This window comes from Gopherus evgoodei, chromosome 19 (genome assembly GCF_007399415.2).
Source record: "Gopherus evgoodei ecotype Sinaloan lineage chromosome 19, rGopEvg1_v1.p, whole genome shotgun sequence".
Lineage (NCBI taxonomy): Eukaryota > Metazoa > Chordata > Testudines > Testudinidae > Gopherus > Gopherus evgoodei.
Window position 1 is genome coordinate 12068743 of NC_044340.1, and position 24699 is coordinate 12093441.

A 24699-nucleotide genomic window follows, 5' to 3' on the forward strand; every position below is an offset into this window, starting at 1 on the left:
AAACATGTTGAAAGCTGACAGGGTGCTCAGACAGGAGCCTGCGGTAGATGGGTATGTAACCCACTACACCTCTCCAGTGAGCTGTTTCTCCATTGTGCGGGCGTGTGGGCTGTTTTGCTGTCTGATTGAGGTAGAACAGTAAATCTCCCCGTCAGAGCAGGCCGGGCGTGCGGGTTGTTTGTTAATAGGCTTTCTCTGCACAAAATACACGAAAGGTCTTCAAGGTGCAGATTTAAACCAGAAAACTTACAGGTTTAAGGTTTCACATACTTTACATATTAACATTCATTTCTGGGGCCTGCTTAGCAACGAGCACTTGTTGCGTTACTGATGAATGAAAACTGGAACTCTTGCATTTGTTGATGAGTTTGGGTGGATTTTTTAAAATTGCAAATGTAGGCCCCGATCCTGCAGTGAGCTCCACATGGGGCCGCAGGGGCCACTGCATGGAGTTGGTTGCATGATCAAAGTCCTTATTTGTTTAGTAGTGACAACATGCCTGTTGCTGTACATGTAATCAAGATGAAGTGCGTCCCTGCTCTGAACAACCTATCAATCGAATGTTCCATTATTAACACAGGGATGTTTGCATTGTATTGGCTGGAGGGCTGGTGTGTGTGTAGGGGGCCGCTCTAAAAAAAAACAAAAAAAACCAAGGAATTTTCCCTTCTTTGATGTCTGTCTGTTCCTGATCTCGTAAAGCTCTCCCAGGCCCTGCTATGCAATGTGCAGATCTGAGAACACAGACGGTTTTCAGTCACGCTGCATTTGGACAAGCCCAGAAAAAGACAGGCAGGGGAGAAGCCCCGCTGCTATTAAGCACTGAAACAGCCAAGTATATGGGACCTACAGGGAAATGTATTTGTGACTGGGAGTCGAGGGTATTAACTTAACCCCTGCTCCCAACCGCTTCCTTTCTTTCAGAGACAGGCTGCCCTGAGTGTTGTCCCCATAACGCCTCTTAGAATAATGTCATGTGTATGTGCACCACTGCTCTCTGCTAGATAGAGTAACTGCTGCACCCCTTGGTGTCATAGGCCCCAAACAGCTAGCTCAGCGGCAGGGGCCTGCACTTCTGAAGGAGGCGGATCTGCGCTCTCTCTCTGCTGCCTGCGTGAAATTCTGCCTGGCATCCAGGAAGTCAGAGGATGTTATGGACTTGTCACAGTAAGGAGGTTCCGTGCCCATGGAACAGAGGTGCTTTTGGTGTCCCCTTGCGGTGGTTAGCTTTATTGCTTTATATACATACCAAATAAGTTTGTGCTGGCCAATTGGATTTCTGGCTACCTTATCAAGTGACCTAAATTTAAATAAATAAAGTAGCCTGCCAGAAATTGGCTTCTTTAAAAAAAAAAATGTATCTAGTTTCTTATTGACTGGTGAATACATTTGTTCTGCTCTTTAAGGCAGTCAGAGTGCAGCAGACTGCTTTCATGCTACAGGAAACTCCAGCTAATGTATTGACATGTGTACAATTTCCAAGATAATGAAATGCAGGTAACTGGAGTAGAACACAGTCACAGGAGTGTAGGCTCCTCGCTTTGATCATTTGCCGGTTACTAGTAATTATCTTTAGTGCTCCTATAGCACTTGTCATTTAAGGATCCCAAAGGTGGGCCAGTATCATCACCATTTTAGAGATGGGTAAGGGGAGTCACAAAGAGGTGAAATATCTTGCCCCAAGCCCTGCAGCAGAGCTCAGGGTAGAATCCTCTTGGACCAGGCTGTCTTTCCTTGCTTTTAGTAGGCAATCCTGGGACAATTCTAGAGTGTAGACTCTTTGGGATGGGTACTACCACTTACATTATGTTTGTACAGCCTTGTGTCTATGCGCCACTGTAATGCAAATGTTCAGTAATAATAAACTGCTGACATATGATCACTGGCTACAGAAGGAAAGCACGACTCCTAAGCCAGTAGAGAGAGAGTGCTTGTAGAACAGCACAAATCACATGGAGAATTAGAGGAAAGGCAGCAGAAAGGTAGGGAGGAGGATGGGGGAAAAAGCATCACAGCATGTGGGGAAAGCCCGTTAGATCTCTCTGCACCATTCCATTTGCCATCCCTCTTGTTAATTACTCTTCGTGTTTCCTGCCTGTGCCAACATGTCTCTTTTGTTCGTAGGAGTCTGTCGGGGACTTGGCTTCCTTTTTAAACAAGCAGCACAAATGTGCATCTAAAATAAGTGGCGGTGTTTTATGTAGCTGGTAAAAATAAAAGCCTCCCAGCGTAGGCATCTGTGACAGCACAGAGGATTTATGGCTGGTTGGAGTGTTTTCCAGTGCCACTTGGCTGCCCGTGGGAGGAGAGCCTTTTATAACTGTTATCGGCTCCCACACAGACCAGGCCCCAGGTCCAGACTGTTGCTTAATTTGGACATAAACACTGAGAGGCTTTTGTTTGTTAATCTTTGCCTACACATCTTCATTGTTCCCCAGCCTACCCCAGAGCCAGTCTTGACTGTGTCCTCGGCCAAGAGCTGACAGAGCCCTGGCCCTGGGCCCTTTTCCAGCTAACTCTTAGAGCAGCTGTGCGCCTGCCACATGGATGCCACAGTGAATGTATCAATGACCCCACCTGGGCCAGCAATAGGATTTGAATCTTAGATCTTCAGTGCTAAAAGCACAAAGGAGCTAATGGACTGAGGATGAGATTCTCAGAGGAGCCTACAGGAGTTAGGCACCAAAGGCCTAATTGATGAAAGTCTGTAAGCACCTAAAGAGGCTGATAGGTTTTAAAACCTCCCACTGGGTGCCTGAGTGAGTTTGGCACCAAAATCCAATTGAAGACATTAGGTGCTAGGTGCCTAAGTCACTTGTAAACCCAGTAGGCACAAGTCTGCGCCTTTGTAAATCTGGCCACTGTCTCTCTCTAACTCTGAAGGGAGCTAGCACCTAACTCTCTTGAGCTCATTCAGAATTCCAGCGTAAGGAAGCAGTAGCAGGCTCACAAACCTCTGATGTGGACCAGCTGGGAGAGGGAGACAGAACACCCCACGTTCCTAGTGCATCGATAATGCTGCAGGTGTAACCGAAAGCCACAATCAGGTTGTGAAAAGCAGGGCTCTTGAGAACTGCGCAACCGACACCATGTGGGAGAAATGGCTATTCTGGATGTAGCGCAAGGATAAGGTTCCAATGGGATGCTTTGACTTCCTTTAATAAACCCAGCTCTGTCCATGCTTGAGTTCCTTAGAACTTCTGGGAAAGGCAAAAGTATCAAAGATCTTTGGATCCATATAATTATGTCCTTGCCTTTGGATTACTTTGCACTTATTTAGCACTTTCTATCTATAGATCCCAAAGCCTTTTACAAAGGTGACTGAGTATCATTATCCCTGTTTTTCGGATGGAAAAACTGAAGCATAGAGAAGGTAAGGGCCTGATTTTTAGAGGTGCAGAAAGTCAAATTCCTTTGAAAATTAGGCCATAAATTATTCACTCAAGATCAGCTAGGAACATAAGAACGCCACACTGGGTCAGACCATCCCCCCCAATATCCTGTCTGCCGACAGTGACCAATGCCAGGTGTCCCAGAAGGAGTGAATCTAACGGGTAACGATGAACTGATCTCTCTCCTGCCATCCATCTCCACCTTCTAACAGACAGAGGCTAGGGACACCATTCCTTACCCATCCTGGCTAATAGCCATTAATGGACTTTACCTCCATGAATTTATCCATTTCTCTTCTAAACCCTGTTATAGTCCTAGCCTTCACAACCTCCTCAGGCAAGGAGTTCCACAGATTGACTGTGCACTGTGTGAAGAATTCCCTTTATTTGTTTTAAAGATACTGCCCATTAATTTCATTTAGTGGCCCTTAGTTTTTATATTATGGGAACAAGTAAATCAGTTTTTCTTATTCACTTTCTTCACACCACTCATGATTTTATGGAACAGAGAGCAGCTCTCCAAAGTCTTGTTCCCTTCCCCTGTCCACTAGTCAATGCTGCTTTCCCTTCTCTGCCAACTCTCCCCCACCAGACAAGTGGGCTGTCACGGAGTCACCGGGCGATGCTCTGGAACTGCTCCCCACCAAGCCAGTCAGGACTTTGGGGAGCCTCCTCTCCTTTGGAGCAGACTTGTTCAGGGCAAGAAGCTCACACAGCTTCACCTCCTGGGTCTCTCCTTGGAGCATTCAGCATCCTCTGCCCCTCCATGCGTTTCCCACAGCGAGTCCACCCCAGCGGGGTCCTGGGGAAGCCACCGGGTTCTGCACCCCCACTTTGCAGTCAGACGTGACTCTCAGCCAGCCAGTAAAACAGAGGTTTATTCGATGACAGGAACAGGGTCTAAAACAGAGCTTGTAGATACAGCGAACCGGACCCCTCGGCCGGGTCCATTCTGGGGGGCAGTGAGCCAGACCCTCAGGTCTGCCCTCCACCCTCGACCCCAGCCAGCTCCAGACTTACAACCCCTCCCTCAGCCCCTCCTCTCTGCTTAGCCCTTTTCCCGGGCCAGGAGGTCACCTGATTCCTTTGTCTCCAACACCTTCAGCTGGCACCTTTGCAGAGGAGGGGCCCAGGCCATCAGTTGCTAGGAGACAGAGTGTCAGGCATTTAGGTGCACTGGCCATTGCTCTGCCAGATACTTAAGAACTGCCATGGGGACACTGAGGCACCAATACAGTATTCAGAGAAAACATTAAGAACTTTCCCAGTTCGTCACATCTCTCCCCCCTTCGAGACCGAACTGAGCGAGGTCACTCCAGCCAGTGACCTGGGGAAGTTCGAACCCACCAAGGTTCCCATGGATGCCCCAGCATCTCTCCCATTCCTTGGTGTGAGTTACACCAGGACAGTCCAGTCTTACGCCCTCCCTTAGGTCGGGTGTGCTTGATGGCACTTGCAGGCCGCATGTGGGAAGGTTTATGCAGCCCACACCCTTTGCCACCCCAATACCCCTGGGCTTCAAGCTGGGATTGGGTCTTTTCCCAGCACTCTGGTCTGTGATTCGGGCTCCCTTGGTTAAGAGCCCCCATCTTGGCCTTTGCCAGCTCTGGGCTTGGGCAGCCGCTTCCCACTTTGTGGCCCAGACACAACACCTCTGCCGTCCCCCCTTGCACTTTCCAGCTTTTACCGTCAGTCCCACCTCCTTGAGGCAGCCCAGCCCCCTCTTCACCTGGGACACCTGTTCCTCCCAGGTCTGGCTAAAGATGCACATGTTATCAGTGTCTGCCAGGGCCAAGTTCTCCATCCCTCTCAGCTTGTCTAGAATCTCCCCAGGCCTAGGCATGGGGTCAGCATCGGACACTGTGATGGCTTTAAGCTTCTGATAGCCCCCATAAAACCAGATCATCCTGTCTCGCTTGGGGATCAGCCCCACGGGTGAGGCCCATGGGCTGTAAAATGGCTGGATCCCATCTAAAGCCAGCATGTCCCTGACCTCTCTCTCCAGGTTCTGGGCTGCTTTCCCAGTGACTCTGAACGGGGAACACCTGATGGGGAGATTGGCTCCCACCTCCGGGAAAAGATCCCCCCGGGGGTCTTCCCCCTTCTTCATCCAATCCTCCCTCTTCAGGTTCAGGGGTCCCCTCACTCTCCTCCCATCCAGCAGCTCAAAAGGGAAGAACCCTGTGGATTCCTGGGGCACCACCAGCCGTCTCCCGATTCCCCCCAGTTCTACTTCCCCTTGGGGAGCCCATTCCCGGTACAGGTATCCCTCCTCCTGCAGGACTCTGTCCCTGCAGCCTTCCCCAAGGGGGTTTGCAGCGCTGTGGCCAGCAAGTTCCCTCAGCTTCTCCAAGGAGAGATCCCTCTGCAGCTCGGTCTGGGATTCAGCAGCTGGGGCAGGGAGTGGGACCTGCTCCCTCTCGCTGGCTGGGCCTGGGGTCACAGCCCCCCTGAGCCCTGTCCCTGGTAGCTGCCTCCCTGCTGTGTAATCACTTCCCAGCAGCATGTCTGGACCAGGCAAACCTGTTTGGCAGCTGACCTGCCCTGCCCGGGTGTCCCCCCACTCAGCTGGGGTCTCAGCTCCCCCCGTGCTCAGCGCTGCCCTTGCTGTCCCAGTGGAGGCAGGCAGCGAGCTCTCTGCTCTGGTCACAGCATCAGAGCCAGCGTGAGCCCCCTCTCCAGTGTGCAGGGGGGCGGGGAGCATCTCTCCCTCCCACTCAGCCCCAGGGGGCTGGTTATAGGTAGGCAGGTATCCTGAGCCCAGCAGCCCCTGCCCCCTGCCAGCCAGGTTATTTGCATTTTCACTGACCATTTCCATCCTAGCCAATTGGTTCCCTGGATTTGAATTCAAACCCTCGGCCGTTACAGGAGCAGGGCCTGGATCCTGTCCCATGGGGAGACAGTCACCCCCCAACAGGGCCTCCCAGCCGATATCCTGGAGAACCCCAACTACCAGCCAGCCCGACGCCTCCTGGGTCTGCACAGGGATCTGGGCCATAGGCAGGGTGAGGGGATTCACCCCAGGGAACTTCACCCAGGTTCCACAGTCCCTCAGCATCTGGGGCTGCACCACCACAGTTCTCTCTGTCCCAGGGTCTCGCCCCTGCAGGCGTGTTTCCCCACTGACCCCTGGGCAGCCCCCTATGTTTCTCTGCTCCACCATCATCAGTCCACGCTGCTGCTGCTTCTCCTGCAGCTTATCCTCGGGCTCTTGCTCTCTCTCACGGTCCTCTCGCTCTCTCGGGCTCTGCTCCCATCCCATCCATCTCCAATCTCCTGATGGGGAACCCAATCGTGAAGACCCTCGTCTGATTGGGGACCAGACTCCCAGGGATGCCTGGCTGATGCTCCAGCTGCTCTCAGATCCTCTTGTAGCCCCATCTGGACCAGGAATCTGCTCCTCAGAGTGATGCTTCTCCTTCGACTGCACGATTAACTGTGCCTTGGTGAATTTCCCCATGCGTAACCCTCTCTGTGTGCACAGGATCACAATGTCCTTCTCAAGGAGATGGTGATAGACCATCACTTCACCGTTCCCAAGTGGCTCTGGACTCACAGGCCTGTGTGCTCTTGGCTCCCCCATGGTTTCCAGGAAGAACCCCTGGTGTGCCAGCCCTTCTCGTGATCACCACCTCTTTGCCAGGGTCGAGCTGCAGACTCCTCCGCCCCTGGGACTGCTCCTGCAGTCCCCAGGGGAACCCTGCTACTGCAAAGATCCTTCTCTCTCCCAAGGTCGAGCAGCAAGCTCCTCCGCCCCTGAGACTGCTCGCTGCAGTCCTCAGGGGGACCCCGTTACTCCAACAGTCCTTCTCGCTGGTCACACACTCCCAGAGGTTAACCGCTGTCACGGAGTCACCGGGCGATGCTCTGGAACTGCTCCCCACCAAGCCAGTCAGGACTTTGGGGAGCCTCCTTTCCCTTGGAGCAGACTTGTTCAGGGCAAGAAGCTCACACAGCTTCACCTCCTGGGTCTCTCCTTGGAGCATTCAGCATCCTCTGCCCCTCCGTGCGCTTCCCACAGCGAGTCCACCCCAGCGGGGTCCTGGGGAAGCCACCGGGTTCTGCACCCCCACTTTGCAGTCAGACGTGACTCTCAGCCAGCCAGTAAAACAGAGGTTTATTCGATGACAGGAACAGGGTCTAAAACAGAGCTTGTAGATACAGCGAACCGGACCGCTCGGCCGGGTCCATTCTGGGGGGCAGTGAGCCAGACCCTCAGGTCTGCCCTCCACCCTCGACCCCAGCCAGCTCCAGACTCACAACCCCTCCCTCAGCCCCTCCTCTCTGCTTAGCCCCTTTCCCGGGCCAGGAGGTCACCTGATCCCTTTGTCTCCAACACCTTCAGCTGGCACCTTTGTAGAGGAGGGGCCCAGGCCATCAGTTGCTAGGAGACAGAGTGTCAGGCATTTAGGTGCACTGGCCATTGCTCTGCCAGATACTTAAGAACTGCCATGGGGACACTGAGGCACCAATACAGTATTCAGAGAAAACATTAAGAACTTTCCCAGTTCGTCACATGGGCCAAGAAAAATGGGAACTGTTACGTTTCTTTCATGCACAGTTAGCATGTTTTTGGTGTGACAAGGATCAGCCTGGGGTTCAGCTGGGCTGCCCTAGCTGGCACTCTTTGCAGTAGGCTGACATACGTGTTTGCTTTCTCTACTATGCCATCTTTTTCACAATGGATGCTATAGGGTGCATCTCAAAACTGGCAGTCAAACTTGCTGACACACACCACACACACACACGACAGCATTCAGCTGCCATGCATCTAGTGCCTAAAAGTGTATCATTTACTCTCACTCACAGGAGTCTTGCTACATGAAGTAACAGCTGGGAGAGTAATGATGAAGTGTGTGGTTTGTAATAAGATTCTCACGTGCCTTAGGTGCATTCTGAATTGCACAACCACCAAAGACTTTGTGATGATGGAGAGAGCCCAGTATAATGGACATTGGACCTCCCTCTTGCTTTTTTGGGGGCAGGGGTGTATGTATAAGAAAGAGTTAACTCACCGCTGGTGCATCCCCTCATGGCTGGGTGTGGTGTAGCAGCTCTTTCCTTGTCTACTGCCCCTCCTGACAGCTGTGTTGGCTTTTAATGGTCTCTCTTCTCATGACTCAGCCCACCAGCCAGGTCTCTATAAAGTTTCTCTCCTTCCAGGGTGTCCGTGTACCAAACGGACTGTGTCGCACGCAACACTGGTCATCGATCTGCCATTTTTCACCCCTCCAGGACTCCTCCCCTGTCTCAGTCTTCTGGCAGAACAGTGGACTCAGGGCTTCTCCCTGCAGTCTTTCAGCCAGACTCCAAAGTGAAGCACAAAAGCAGCTTCTGCCCCCTTCCTTGGTCTTAAACTTTTAATCCATGCTGGGGCCTCCCCAGGTCTCTGCTGCTGCAGGACGCTGGCTCTCAGGGGCTATCACTGCAGAGTTGTGGCCCTAGTCTGGACCTTCATCTCCCGTCTGCCCCCATGGCTGTCAGCCTGTGGGTTGCCTTCTCTCAGGCCCACTGCAGGAGCCTCCTTCACCCTGCTACCTTCTCCCATTAGGGTCAAGGGTGTCAATTCCCTCCTGAGAGTCCTCTATTCCCTGCTACTCAGAGAGAGATTATAGAACTCTTGTCCCTGCCCCCACCTGCTGTTCTGGGCTTCCTCTCTTTATAGAACCCAGCCAGCTCCTTCCCCAGCTGGGACTTGTCTTTAATTAGGCCTGGCCCTCCAGGTGCAACCAGGTGTGTTAATTAGCTCTCAGGCCCTCATTAACCCTTTGTTGCCAGCATGGGCTACATATCCCATCACAGTGTATTTTATTAAAAAAACCAGAATGTATCAAGTAACTATAAAGTTGGTAACAATCACGCTGTGTGACTCCCCCCTTCAGCCACCTCACATCAGAGCTCAGTTTGAGGCAACAACTTGACTGGAACCTTTACCAGCCATGTTGTTCAATTCTGAGGGTATGTCGCCTACAGTGCCTGTGACCCAAGAACTACTTACTGCTAGCGGAGAAGGGAGTCCAGGTATCTCCTGCGTCTGGTAGGTACATTCTGCTTCATCAAAAAATGTCATGCGAGATCTCAAACGAAAGCTTGCGGATTGGTTGCGGATACAAATTTTGTATTTGCGCAGGGCTGTATTTATATGGGCTGGATCACCTTAGCCAAAATAAGAACAGAAATACACTGCAGATGCTGTTGCATTGTCCTCCATAGAGTTCTGGTGGCATTTAGGTTTCAACCTTGGGTTTCTTTGCGCCCTCCTGGTCTGTTATATACCCAGCCAGCACTGCACCTGTTGGCATGATTGCAAGTTGTCAGCATGAGGAATGCAGAGGGCTTTAAGGCGGGGAATGCATGCCAGGGCAGAGAAGAGTTCTGGCACAAGCCTTGTTACACCATTGACAGCTTGGTTTGAAGGCTCAGGTGAGATTTCATTAACACACAGTCTTTGTGCGGGGGGGAATTTCTCCCCAGATGAGTATACACAGGCTCCTCTAAAGAGGGGGTTGTAACTCATGATCATGTAATACACCAAACAATGCAAATTCCATGGTTGCCATTAAAATAGTCAGCATTTTTCAGCAGCAGTGGTCCCCTCTACTTCAACAGCAGAGTGTGAGAACAGCTAGGATTTTTGAGTTTTAATGGCTTCTGCTGTCCCAGTAAGACTGATGCTGGTGAGACTCGTGGCAGTCGTATTGACAAGCAGCAAGCAGCTCATTTGCTGATGCTTTACAGCCTCTCTGCTCAGTCTGTTGCTCCCTGCGTGGCTTTCCCTTCCATGCTGTGGGTTAGAGCTCCCTGGCTGCAGCCCTCTTCTGCTGCTTGTGAACAGTAAATCTGCCCTCGTGTTGATTTAAGGAGCCACAGCTACACTGTGCCCACAATCAATAAACATAATAATCTGGGAACCGCTCCGGAGGGCTCCAAGCACACAGCTTCTGTATTTTAAACCAGTTGTTGGCCTGCTTTGTGCCTGATGGGGCAACATAAATCTCTTGTTTCTAATGGGTAGGAAAGGGTGAGTAATGTTTCCAAGAGCTGAGAAGGGGTCCAAGTTATGATGTAATCCTATTACCTGGGAAGTAATGCCTGTAGGATCTCAGCTCACTTTGAATAGCATACCACTACTAGTTTGTGTGGTATTACATCCACCTTCCTATGAAAGGATATACAGTATATTTTATCCCAAACCCTATGATCTGAACCTCTGCATTACCTGAATCCCTTCCTTGTCCTCCATGTATCTCGCTCTGGATAACAAGGAAGGAATTCAGGTAATGCAGAGGTTTGAATAATAGAGCAGAGACCCCAGGCCAGGACTGTGATGATGAGGAGGAAGAGGACAAGCCAAAGGCAGCGGGGGAGGCTACCCTGTTGCTGAATGGCTCCTGCCCTCTTGATAGTCTGAATAACACCTACGTCCCCCATGCTATTGGGATAATCAGGCGTGTATGCTAACAGGTATGATACTATATGTATTTCTACAGCAACTGTCACCGTATCTGTTTGATGGGACGTTGTGGCTCTGGAAAAGCTTCCTTCTTGTGAAAAAGGCACATAGTACAAAGCAGACCTGGATGAAAGGTTCATTTTTTTCTGTAGCCGTGGATGTTTTCCTCTAAGTAACGAAGGCAACGTTTGCACCCCTCCTTGCTATCATTTGGGTGCATCTTGCAGTCAGGAAAGCAAAGCTGATGAGATAGCCTAGGACAGACTGGAGCACAGTTGCTGTGCAAACTGTCTTCTCTAGCTCTCCAACACATCCTAGCTCTCGCTCAGTGCCCTCCTGCTATTCCTGGCCTCAGGAGATGCTGCTGCTTGGGGTTGTTGTTTTTGCATTACTCCCTTAGGGAGCAGGGGCCTGTCTCAGACGTGATGAGCACCCGCAGATCCCATTCACTTCATCCGACCCCTTCTGCAAATGAGGCTCGGGGCTTTGTTCACCAAACCCTCTCTACAATGCAAGATCAATCCAAGTCTCCAAAGGTAAGACAAATGAAGTCTTAGTACACAACAGAGCCCTGGAGGAGGGAGTTCTTCACAGGGGAAGAGATCAGGAGCTGGGACAAACATTACTCTTCCTCTCCAAGCTTTGGATCCTGTCTCTCAGAATGTTATCGCCCCATTGTGTAGGCTCAGGAGTGGAAAAAGCATCTTCACCAGTTGCATCCTCATCAGTGTGTTCTCTTCCTTGGGTGTTTTGGCTAATTAGTGCTGTCCAGAAAAAACTTCTCTTGTAGGAGAACATGAGTCATTATTCAGTGGGGGTTTTTGAAAGGCAAATGCCTTTCTGCAGCAGATGCATCAGCAGGATGGTGATCATGAGGAAAGGGCATGTACATCCAAGCTCCTGGGCAGTAGGGGATGGAGCTGAGGGAATGTGTGCTTTGCAGCCTGCAGGTGGGAAACCTCAATTCAGAAACAAAATGGCCTCCCCATCAGCAGGGAGCCTCTTTTAAAAGTGTGTCAGGGGACTTCAGAGGGATTTTCCTGAGCTTGTTGATTGTCTTCATATGGCTGGTTACTTTAATGCTCTGGGCTTTTGTTGAGATTACTGAGATCTGCTTATGCTCACCAGGGAGGAAAGTAAGGATCAAAACCAGATTTGCCATGTGGGATCTTAGATGGAACAAGAAAGATCAAAACAAGAGTGAAGGGAAGGGAACGTGTTACAGCTTCTGTGTAGCTGATCATCATTCAGCAGAGCTAAGCCTGGAAATCGCAGGACTGCTATAAATATGCTCCGCTGTCTCTCACTGCTGGCCTGCACATGTGCTTTGCACAACTACTCTGTTGCCTTCCGATGATAGTAAACCAAGACTGGAGCATCTTCTTCCACCTACTGAGATCTAGCATGGAAGGTGGCATTCTTCTGTGCTCCCAAAAGGGGAAGTATTTTCAGACTCAAATCCAGGCCCCAGAGGGCTAAGTGCCACCATATTGCACTGTGATTCATTCTAACCTGACTGACCACCTTACAGGAGCAGAACTGTCGCCTTCTTGAGTCAATGTTAGGCTTCTCCAAAGTGCTCTACATGTCTCCAAATGCTGAGACAGAGCGGAGTGCAGAGGCAAAGAGTAAGTTGCCTTTGTAGGACAGTAGTTTGGCTGGGGCCTTTGCTAGTTTGCAATGTCTTGTGACCCTTATCTGTGCAGTGATTCTCCTGGAGTCACGGTCTTTAAACTTCACCAGCATCTCAGAGCATCTTGGTCTTTTTTGAGAAAGCTGCTTGGGGCAGGAACTATGCCCAACATGGCATTGAGCAAACTGTCAACACTTAACAAATAACGAGTGATGATAATTAGCGAGGAGAATTCCAAAAGTGGCTAAAGGGTGTAGGAGCATCAGGCCTATCAACTTTCAGTTGGTCTCCTCTCTTACGTGGTTTTTAAAAAAAACCCAGTCCTGCAGCAAAGGGCAGAGTTTCTTCATTGTATCCTCCTGATCCGCCCAACTGTAGGAATTTTAACTTCCTTTCATCACTGGTTGTTGAAATACTTCCACCCGAAATATCAAGCATGTGGGAATTTCCAGTGGTTTGTCTTAATGATGTAGGTAGGCCCTTTTCCTCCTCCTCATGTCTCATTTCGAGTCCCTTCCCTGGTTTGTCTTGTCTGTTTCATCCTGGATAAAGCAGGGTCCTGATTTCTGTGTGTATCGGGTCACTTGCTTTAGTTTTCATCTTCTGACTTTGGGCCTGATCCAAAGCCTACTGACGTCCCGGTCGGCGGTCTTTCTGTTGACGGAAGTGGGCTTTGGATCAGTCTTTAATAATGAGTTTCCATGCTGGGCCCTGGTGCACTATTGCTGTAGACTGTTTTGTTTGCCCTACCCCATCACTGAGAGACAGGACTGTGCAATATGCTCTGTGGGAGGGTATGGTTGAATGGGAGGTGATGGGCCCTGCCGATACTAGAATACTCAGCTGTAAAAGTTTCTTCATGTGACAGAGAAGGTTTGCTCAGGTGATCTAGTTTTCCTGATGAGCAGTGCTGGATGCCTCCCTCTTCCCCAGAAGAGCTCTACGTAGAGTTGAGGGGTGGTACATGTACGTGGTTTGTGCAAGCCTTTGAGCCCTGCTAGGATGAAAGGTGGTGTTATGTTTGGAATGCCATAAAGGCTGGGTCTCAAGCAGGAAAATGCTGTAAAAAGGTAAAGCTTGCAGCACTAATTAGGATAATTCAAAAGGCTGGAATAGCAGCAGCAAGAAGGGGGAAAACAGGGACGACTGAGAATGAAAACAGCCTATGGCGGACAGAGGGCTTGCTGCGTAGGGTGGGTGGGATTTTCTAGAGCCCTCTGCATTGGCTTATCCCTGCTCCCCTAGAAGCCAGTGGAAAAGCAGGCGTGTGATGATGGGAGTAGAATCAAGCTGATGCTGAGTACTGTTGAACATTCCACTCAAAGGGTGAAATCCTGGCCAAATTGAAGCCAATAGGAAATTTGCCACTGACCTCAGTCAGGCCAGGAATTCACCGAACCTGCTTAATTCCAATCCCCTAACTTTGTCCAGTTTGAGCCCTAAATCTGCCCTTACCCTTTTTGTCCAGCTTTCTTTTGAAACAGCCTTCTATGGCTTATTACCCACATATTTTACATTTCTATAGTGTGTCTTAATCTGAGGGATCTGCAAACTATACAAATAAGTAAATAATCTGTGCATCCACTATGGACAGAGCTAACCAATTCCAGAGTTTAGAAAGTGAAATTAAATTCTTGAGCTTACCTTCCCTTTATCTCATCTGTCAAATTAATTTGAACGCCAGTGTCCTTATTTTGCAAGTCACTTTTGGCCATTTTTTGAGTGAATGTTTGTCCACCCTATAACCAGGAGCGCATGGCTTGAGGAAGAGTCTTTTGCGGGTATTGTGCCAGTTTGTCAGTGCTCTTTAATTGTTGCTTTTAACCTTTGGTATTTGCACCGAGATTGATTTCTAAATAAACACAAGGCTAATGGCTGGCTGGCCCAGCATTTGAGGCCAGGGAGAGCTTTTGTTGTAAGGAAGCTGGTCCTTATTGAAGCTGGCTTGGAGGATTTCTCACCAGGGAATAAGTGTGTAACTGTAGGATTGATGAGCTGGGCTGTTCTTAATCCCTTTTGTTTGTTTTTATAGGTTATCGAATCTTGGCCGTGGAGCTGATATCCAGCAACACGAAGCCCGTGGTGCAGGAATTCCAGCGTAAGTGCTTGTCAGCCCTGTAATATGATCATGATGCTTTCTTGTAGCTGTAGATTTGCATCAATCGGGAAGACTTGGCACATGTCTCAGGATATGTGCTGTATAGAGCAAGGCAGAACTAAGGCCCTGAGTTTCAGCAAAGTGCTTACGCGTGTTTGTTCTTACATCTCTTCCTGTTTAGCAAAGTACTTAAACATAAGATTAAAACAATTGATTAGACTCTTCCTGTTGGTATGCATACTTCCACCTTTTCATGTTCTCTGTGTGTATAAATATCTGCTGTCTGTATGTTCCACTCTATGCATCCGAAGAAGTGAGCTGTAGCTCATGAAAGCTCATGCTGAAATAAATTTGTTAGTCTCTAAGGTGCCACAAGTACTTCTGTTCTTTCTGCGGATACAGACTAACACGGCTGCTACTCTGAAACTTAAACATAAGGGTTCTGCTGAAGTGCCATTGGCACTTAAGCACATACTTAAAATGTTTTACTGAAGTCTCATTTAACTCAGTGGCACTTAAGTATGTGCCTAAGGATAAGTCTACACTACAAGTGCTACAGTGACAGTGCTGTAGCGCTGACACATGCTACAGCCGCAGAAGGGGGTTTTCCATCTCTGTAGTGAATCCACCCCCTTGACAGGCAGCAGCTAGGTTGCTGGAAGAATTTAATCTACACTGGGGCTTAGATTGGCTTAATTAGTCTCTCAGGGGTGTGACTTTTTCACACCCCTGAGCACCATAACTAGGTGGACCGATGTTTTAGGTGTGGATCAAACTTAAGTGCTTAACTGAAGTGGGGCCTAAACACAAGTAAGTGCTACATTTGAGATGTGCCAGAACCCAAGTACCGGTAATGCCGTAAGAGGTGGTTCTGGTTTCCTAAAGAGCGCTGGGACGGCAGCTAGGAGCACACCAGCAGGATCGAAGCACTGGACATAAGCATGCGAGAGAGAGTAGTGTTGTGATTAAGGCAGAGGACTGGGATTGGGGAGATGTAAATCTTTCTGGCCCTACTGCTGACATCCAGTGTAACACTAGGGATTTCCCCCCGCTCTGAGGTCAGGTTCCTCTTCTGTAAAATGGAAATGAAAATGCCTCCTGCCGAGGGGACTGAGCTACTGAATTGACTGCAGTGGGTGATGGTGGATGAGATTGAAGCATTCTCTCATAAATGCCAGTGTGACAGCTATAATTCAGTCATTGCTCCGGGAGATAATAATGACTCTTATTCCATCTTGCATGCTTGTTAGCAACGAAGCCAATGCTGGGTGCCTGCACTATGAGGGATTGTTTGCTATAAATAAGACACCGTCATGCTGAATGTGTTCCTTTCTCTCAGAGGTCGCTATCTGCATTGTTATTATTTTCGCTGGCCGAGGTCCGTCTTCACCAAGGTTCCTGGAACTCAGCAGCATTCCTGTTTGTGAGGCAGATGAAAGACGGGGGCCCTAGCTTTATGGGCAACATCTCCCAGTAAAACAGTGTGCGAGGCAGCTCGGAGCAGAGTGAAAACACAGCTGCTCCCTGTTAATTTGTATTTGTTTTATTTCTGCTGCTAGGTGTGGAGCTGTCCTGCATCATTAAATCCACCACAACACCCAATCCCAGGATCGAGTGGAAGAAAATCAGAGGCGGTGAAACCTCCTATGTGTTTTTTGACAGTAAAATGCAGGGTATGAAGATTTGTTGCCCTTGTGCCTCTCTCCCCTTTCTAACACAGAAACAAAGGCAGGGAAGAAATGCGTCTGTGAAATGCAGGAATTCTGGTTCTCCTACTAGTTACTTCCGAAACCTATGTTGGTCAGCCAGGGTTCAGAACTGAGTGAGGCCTGGATCCCCTTTCCCTGCTGGCAGACCTCAACTGAATGGTCCGCAGTGAGGTGTCACAAAGAGCTGTAGTGAGACCAGGAGAACTTTGCATCCTTTTTGTGGGACCATTTATTGGGTGAAGCGAAGATGCAGTTGGTGCAGCCCCCATAATACTGAACCCATAGTCCTTGCCTGCAGTCTCTGACTGTCCCATATGAACCTTTGAAGATCTACCATCATTCCCTGGGAGCAACTCTGATCTGGTAGTCACTGCAGTGCCACTTCCCACTCACTTGGAGGGGGTTATTGTTAAGGTGGAGCAGGCTGTCAGCCCTGGGATTTTGGAGAGTGATTGGAATTGGAAATTCATTCTCTGGCTTTATGCTTTGCAGCAGGTGTTACGCTTTCCAGTTCAGATTCTTCCCCCCTTCAGAACTATAGAGCTGTAGCCTTTAAAATGCATTGATGGAGGACACAGCTGGAAATATGGTCTCTCCTGTTTGTCATGAGTTGATTCTCTCTCCTCCCTTCTCCAGGAGACTTTGTAACTCGTGCAGAAATTCTCAGCCGGACATCACTGGTGATCAAAAACACCACCCGCATGGATACTGCCACCTACCGTTGCGAAGTGGCAGCGCCCGACGATGCAAAGATAGTAGATGAGATAAACATCCAGCTTACAGTGCAAGGTATTGCTTCAGCTCCGGGCCCCACAATGCGCCTTGTTGGTTTCCCAAGACAATCTGATTTCTGTGGTGGGCATCACCTCCGGAGGGGGAAGCAGCCCTGGTTATGCGGGATTGGAGTCCAGCTGAGTCGCTGCTCTGTGATTCAAGGGGGAACTGGAATAGCTGGAGTGCAGCAGGGTTCCGGGCCATGCGATTCACATGTTTTTTGTCTTTTCTCCCAGTAAAGCCAGTCACTCCCAGGTGCAGAGTCCCTAAAGCTGTGCCAGTGGGCAAGACAGCAACCCTTCACTGCCATGAGAACCAAGGCTACCCAGAGTCCACCTACAGCTGGTACCGCAACAGCGAACCCTTACCGACCGACTCCAAATCTAACCCCAAATTCCGTAATTCCTCCTTCAGCTTGAACCCTGGAACAGGCACTTTGGTAATGCTCTGACGGAAATGACCAAGAATGCTGTTGCTAGGCTATGCTAGGGGCTATGCTAGGGTTGCTCTTCGCATTTACCCAGATTATGAGTGGACTGAAGAGGAGGGAACAATTGGAACAGGTTGGGGTTCTAGTCCCGAGGGGATGGCAGAGTCCAACTGCAGGATGTGGGGGAAGAACTCCTCCTTGGGACCAGAAGAGATGACCCCCATGTTGTAGTCTTTGCCTTTGGCTCTAGAGTGGGCAGAGCACACTGTTGTGAGGAGGGAGGAATGGCATAACCACCCCGACGCTTTCTCTTTGTGTTTCTAATCAACGTGTCACCATAAAAACTCAGTGCTGTAGAAAAGGAAGAAAAGCATCATTTCTGGCCCTGAAAGGTCTCTCTCTTGATCACCGTCTTCCCCAGGGAGAAATATGCCAGGTCCAGTTTGCAGCCTGTGCTACTGAGGGCAGTCTTTTGCTGTGAGTTCTCGCGCTATGCTCTAAAAGCGGTGAACCTCTAGTTAATTTCTGGGCCTCTCTGGAGTCCGTGCAACTAGAATATCTCCAGGCTGCAGGCTTGGGGACATGTTCTGTTCTCTGCAGGTCTTTGGTGTGAACAAAAGGCAAACAAAGAAATGCGTGTGTATATTTATTTCATCCTCATGCGGGTCCAAAAGGCCTAGACCTCTGGGTGTAGTATCTAACATGTTTGTTTGCTGTTTGTGGAAAGGCTGTGATTCTGACTCCTGTCTCTGACACATTATGCTTCCTCCGAAACAGGTCTTCGCTGCCGTGCACAAGGGTGACACTGGCCGGTACTACTGCATAGCGACAAACGATGCTGGCTCCGCCAAGTGTGAGGAGCAGGAAATGGAAATCTGTGAGTGGCCCTGCCTACCGGTAGAAAGCGGTGGTTTATATATTAGAAGCTCTGCAGTGTTGGGGGCTGGGTATTTCTTGGTGTCTCATGCAGCATCAAGTATCTTCTTGGCTCTTCCAAAATCCCTAATAATTTCTGGAGCTCCACAGATGCAGCACGGTGCTGTACAGGCGGACAAGACAGAACCTTGGCTCCTGGCATGTGAAAATTTAAATAACAACATAGAAAAACACAATGACAAAATGTGGGCAAGGAAAAAAGAATCGCTAAATGAAAACAGGAGAACTAATTGGGCCAATTAGCTTCATGATTCCTCAGGTTACTTAGATGATTTATATATTTGATTCTTTTAATTATAATTAATTATGTCTCTGACAGTAGTGCCTAAGGCCCACCTGGTGCTAGGCACTGCCCAGACCCAGGGTGGCGCAGTCCCTGCTCCTAAGAGCATGCAGTGTAAATAGACACGTCAGAGACAGGGTGCCCGGGGGGAAGAGAGATAACAAGCAGAGTGAACAATGTGATGGCAGCAAAAGGCATGTTAGTGCCATAGTTTTATTGAGGGAGTGGGTTTAGTTAGGACGGGACAAGCTAAGTGGAAAGAGGAGGAAAGAGAACAGAGGGGTGAGCGGAACAGGGCAGGACAAAAGAGAGGCCAGGGTGGAGTGAAGTTGAGACGAAGAGTCTTTGGATATATTGATGTGGGAACTGGTGTTGTTTCCAGCTTGAGGAGACGTACACATATTAGCTCTGGCCGAGCTAGCGTGCTAAAAATAGAAGGGCAGCTGTGATGGCATGAGGTGAGTTGCTCGAGTAGGCGGAATCTCGGGGGGGGGGGGGGAAGGTTTCGTGCCAGCTAGTCTGCGTGTAAGGTGGAAGGCTGAGACACCTGTGGGGATCAGTGACTGATGCCTTCTCTCCTCTCCAGATGATCTTAATATTGGTGGGATTGTCGGTGGAATCCTAGTGGTTGTGGTGGTTCTGGTGCTGATAATGCTTGGTATCTGTTGTGCCTACAGAAGGGGTTACTTTGTGAACAGCAAACAGACTGGGAAAAGGTAAGGGTAGGTTTGCAACCTTCTTTCCTGTAGTCCTCTGCCTTTCCTGGCATGCAGCTGTCATAACAGGGCATGGCACCTGCTGGCTATAGCATGGGTCACTGCCTGACTTTTAAATACTACTTCCTATTTCCCCAATGAACTCTCCAGACCAGCCCATTTCCACCCAGCTCTACAGGTGCACTTTGAACACCGATTTGCACAAAGAAGTTGGTGCACACACAGGCTAGCCTTGGCAAGTCTTCACGCATATTTGCCACACAGGGGTCTCCTGTGACAAGAACGGCTCTAACATTCTGGTACTTTTGCACAGAGACAGGGGCTTAGCCCTGCTAATTCCCAACCATCCCACAGTTGTATTTATGCAGTAGCTTGGCAGATGCTTCCTGTGGTCACATGCTGCTGGCATTTAGAAGTCAGAGATTTACTGAGAAGAGCTCATTGTGTAATCAGTACAAGCATCAGGACATATTCAGAAAATGTGTGAGGGAGAGCAGTCGCAGGCCGGAAAGCACGTCTTACTGGGTACATCCCAGCACTTCCATTTGGATTAAAATGGCCATTTCTGAGTTGATCCCATCAATGAGGACTTGTGTTCTTGAATAGTGTGGCACATTTAAGACTGCAGCGTTATGGGAGCCAAAGGATCAGACTATAAATAGCTTCCAAGATCAGAAACAGAATGACATTTTAGTCAAATATTGAACTTTTGGGGATTGTGTAATCTCAGATGGAAGCTGGATTGGTCTAGTTCAGTGTCACATTTTAACAAGAGCCTCCTCCCAGTCTGCTGGAGGCCCCAACCCCTCCATTTAAATATGATTCTAAGTGGACGCTTGCTGGGGAAGCAGGACTTTAAATATGAATATTTAGATTCCTCTGCTGGACAGAACAAGTGGAGCTCTTATAACCCTGTGCAATCAAAGGATTATCAGTAAACCTGCCAGCAGGCAATCAAGGGTTTAAAATTAACTGCATAGTAATTATCAGAGGAAATGTTACAGTAACCAGAAGGAGGGAGGCTGAAAAACTATTTAACTCTTTTCACAGTTACTGCAGTCAGAAGCGTAGCCTGGGTGGATACATTTGGCACCTTCCCCTCCCTGAAGAAATGCTCCTGTAGGGGTTTATAGTTGATGGGGAAAGCCCAGCTGCTTTGAGTGGGGGAAATGTCCAGGCCTGGCTTTAAGCAGAGCTAGCTGCCCCCAGGTCAGCTCTCATTTTGACAATACCTTTAGTTGTCCCCCTTCCTCAAATATTAATAATTAATATAATAAACAGTTCTGCTTTGCCACCTGAAGTCCCATCATCACAGGAATCAGATCTGTTTCCCCTTATTTCAGCTACAAGACTCCAGCAAAACCAGATGGTGTTAATTATATCCAGACAGGCGACGAGGTAAGCTAAGGGAAGGGAAACAATGAGCACGACATCTTTCCTTTTAGATCTCTGAAGGGGCTGGTGAAGGGCTGCCCAGCTCAGGAATTACATACCACCTAAAGCCCATAGTCACTCTCCAGAGCAGAATTTCTTCAAGCGTGGGTTAGACGCAAGTCATGAAGTGAGGATCTAGGACTAAGAGGAAGGACAACAGCTGAGTAATTTGCTTGGGAAGGCTTAGTCCTTTTACACTCTCTAGGAAGTTAGGCCCCCTCCTTGTGAATGATGCTGTGTAATCCTGAGAATGGGTTACGGCTTTATCAATCACTTATATTCTATTAGTCAAGTCTGTCCAAGAGGACACCCTTACTAGGCAACTGCCTGTCTCCGGGGACTGACCCCGAATGTATCAAATACAGCTCTGCTCTACCTTAAGCAGCTGATTGACTGCTCCCTTGGGATACGCTTTCCTGGACAGTCTATACTGATGATGTAAGAGACTAGCATATTTGCATCTCAAGATTTGAACTGCTCACCAATCAGGGAGAGATGTCTCCTAAACTTCTTATCGGAAGAGAGACTGAAGAAGCAGTACAGGGAAATCTTCCTCATTCCATTGGATGGGATCATCTGTGAGGAGATGTTAGGAGCTGGGTATTGCTGGTGGATGCTTGTCCTTACCAGCTTCTGTGGGATAGAATCAGATGCTGGGGCCCAGACAGGATTCCAGAAAAAAATATATATACAAATAGCCCCTGTTTTGCAAGGTACGTTTGGGTTGGGAAGAGTGGGCAAGAAGAGATGCCTAGACACGATTGGGGAATGTTGCTAAACACATCAGTTTTTCATTGCAGGGTGACTTCAGACACAAATCATCATTTGTTATCTGAGAGGCCAAAAGGATATTGCAAAGCAGCCAGAACAATTATGGAAATACATCCTCCAGAAACTCAAAGCAAGCGGAAAAAGATGAACAAAGTGCGCTTGGAAGAGTTTAGAAACACACAAACTGGACTTTCTTTTGCCAAAGTTAACACCACTCACTCCGAACCAATCATTTTCCTCTCCCAGAGATATCACCTGGACCACTTGCATCTCTCCACACACTAGGGGGGGAACTGTTACTTTTTCCAAGACTGAGCATTCCTCTCCACAGCCATAGCCTTCTGAGCTACAGATGCTCATGGAATTGCCTTCTCCCGGTGGTGCAGATACACAGCCAGAATGTCCAAGCCAAATAAGGGAGAAGCTTTAGGTAAATGGGCATCTTGACCTGATAGACAAAAGGTGCTGATGTGGCAATAGATTCTAAATGAGATTTATCCACAAAAGGGGAGAACCTTCTGCTTAGCTGCGCGGGCCTGAGCCTGGCTGGGAACCTTTACAGCTGTAACTGTACTGGGCTCTTGCCAGCTATGCAAGTGAAGGTTTCCTGCCCTTCATATCATTTTATCTTTAAAGGTCTGCTAGGCTGAGCTGCCAGAACTGCTATCACATCAGTCCTGCAGAGCCCCTCCTGAGCATCAGCCATGCAGGCTACTGATCTCACTAGCTGGCCCCTGTTGCACATGTAGCATTGGCCTCAAACGTTTGTTTGTTGTGGAGTTTAGGAACCCCAGTCAGGATTTGGTTCTGCAGGTACGGAGCCACAATCTGAGTCAAACCCACAGTGCTGGGTGGAGATACAGTACAAGCAACTAACTGGTTTAAATGTTGCAGACCTTTTGCCTGCGGTGGTGAATTCTATTTTTTCCACATGGACAGCATCAATCCAAAAAGATTGCTTTTGTTGTTTTACATAAAATACTCACTGTATGCAGGTAACTTTTAACTCTAATTTGCACAAAGCAGGCTTGCCTGTTGTGTAGCTATTTAAATATTTCTAAGATTCTGGATACTGGAGGCAGAGACTCTTAGCATTAAGATATCCCTTTTCTGAAATTTAAAGCCAAAACCACTCTCGTGGGCTGATTCCCACAATGGTACTGAAGTGAATTCAAGCTTTTCTACAGACCCAGTTGATTTTGTAGAACTCTGTATTCTAAATTTTTGCAAAGATGTATTTTGATTACTTCAGCAAACGTAACATTTCTATTTAAAATGTAAATATGTTGTTATGCAAACAGTGTTAAATAATGTAGCTATTTTTTTAAAAACAAGTCCTTTTTAAACTGCAGCCAGGAGCTCAAATGTTGCTACAGCATGGCACTGGCAGAGCATATCAGTATTATTGCAGAGTGCAGCACAAGCAACTTTACTAACTGTGGACAGAGAAGCAGCCTCTTTCTCCCAAGCTTACTTCAACATTTTCCTTCCCAAGAGAGGTCTTATAGGACATAGAGCATAGAGTCACTCAGGGATCCTTTTTGTAAGTTTAAGGCAGGAGCTATTCAATTTTATATTTCAAATTACTATTTTCTTGCAAAAGACCACTGCTTATTTGCAAGAAATATCCTGTGAAGGTGTTTGAATTAAGTTCTGACCAGGTGACAGAGTGACTAATGGTTGCGGAAGACAACAAACCTCTCTCTGCAAGGTCTCTAAATTAATTCTAACTCTGGCAGCTACATCATCTCTTCAGAATTTTGAGATTGCATAGCAAGCAGGGAAAACATCTCTGGAGTTGTGAAAGCAAAAAGCTTGACACAAAAGTTCTTTCAAGATGTTAGCTGCAACTTTTTTTCAGCTGGTAGATGTTACCACTTTCTTGGCTTTAAGGGATCATTTAGAATTCCTTGTTCTTCAGAAACGTATACTTATGGCATTGGGCATATATACTTAGATGCAACACTAGAGCAGTTCAGTGCTGTGGTTGAAGAATGGTTTTTGATGTAGCATAATTTAGTGTACTTGTATTTCAAATATAAATGGAGTTGTCTTAACTATTGATGCATACAGTATTTTGAATACTTGACAATTTGGACTGTCAGTGTTTTTTTTTTGTGTTCTGTATTAATCTGCCTTGGCCTTTTCACCACTTATTGAGTGATTTTGGGGCCTTGCTGGACATGCCATTGCTGCATTTAAACAAACAGTCCCGCCACTTGTTCCTTTTGCTATCATAGATGGAGGTAAAGATGGAGTAGCAATACCTGTGTGCTCTCCAGAGGGTAGTGACACCTTGCAATTGATTTATGGTTACCTTTAAGATGTGCTCTTCACCTAAAACTAGGTATTCCTGTCCACTGGCTGCATGTTGTCCTGTAGTCAACATGACAATAGACTACTTAAAGACACTCCTTTACCCTTCAGTTTTATCCACTACTCCTTTTCTGTGATGTTTATAGAACATTAAGACGGGGAGAGAGGAAAAAGCTTAGAGTTAAGCTAGCTTCTGGCACTATGGGAAGCACTGTCTGACACTTGACCTTCTGCCGAAGGCTGGATTTCTCAGCTTGCAGACTCTTTGCATGGTGAAGAATAGAGATTTATTTTTCAGATCTAAAAATGTGACAGTGGTATCTCTACCAGGACGAAGGGACTCTTCCCCGCCCACCCCCAAGACATAACTCATCAGATTTGATTTACAGAACTCGCTGTAAATAGTTTATAGGTTTGTACTAATGTATTACATTTAACTTTGCCAAGAATGTTTTACATACATATCAAGGTATTAAAGCATCCTTGTGGTGGTGGTTTTTTTTTTACATTCTTATTTATCCTAACCTATGTTTGCTTTGAATTCAATTAACAGGTGAAAGATTCCTTGTTTTCTGACAGATTGTTTGTTTACTTCAACTGGTGACTTACAAAGAACTAAACTGATGTTACAAAACTCATGAAAATACTTATATCAGTTGGTTTACTGTGGGAATTTCTTCCACCCCCCATTTCTTCTCAAGAAGAGATGAATTCTTGCCTGGTGGGCTATACCTGGTTCTGTTCAAGGACAAGA

The 24699-nt window shown here is 48.0% G+C and overlaps 1 protein-coding gene across 2 annotated transcripts in view; it reads left to right on the forward strand.

Moving 5' to 3' along the window:
* The window catches only part of JAM3 (junctional adhesion molecule 3), a 43570-nt gene extending 19134 nt beyond the window's left edge, over positions 1-24436 (forward strand). Inside the window, exons 1-9 of one of the 2 annotated variants that reach the window (XM_030538452.1) lie at positions 3334-3373; positions 14511-14576; positions 16136-16249; positions 16922-17074; positions 17296-17498; positions 18267-18366; positions 19295-19424; positions 20768-20822; positions 21659-24436. In XM_030538452.1, coding sequence (XP_030394312.1) covers positions 3349-3373; positions 14511-14576; positions 16136-16249; positions 16922-17074; positions 17296-17498; positions 18267-18366; positions 19295-19424; positions 20768-20822; positions 21659-21694 — 882 coding nt within the window. In that variant the 5' untranslated portion in view covers positions 3334-3348 and the 3' untranslated portion in view covers positions 21695-24436. Of the gene's footprint in view, positions 1-3333; positions 3374-14510; positions 14577-16135; positions 16250-16921; positions 17075-17295; positions 17499-18266; positions 18367-19294; positions 19425-20767; positions 20823-21658 lie in introns of those variants that run through there. The other variant, XM_030538451.1, reaches the window with a different exon arrangement.
* The last annotated feature ends 263 nt before the right edge of the window (positions 24437-24699 follow it).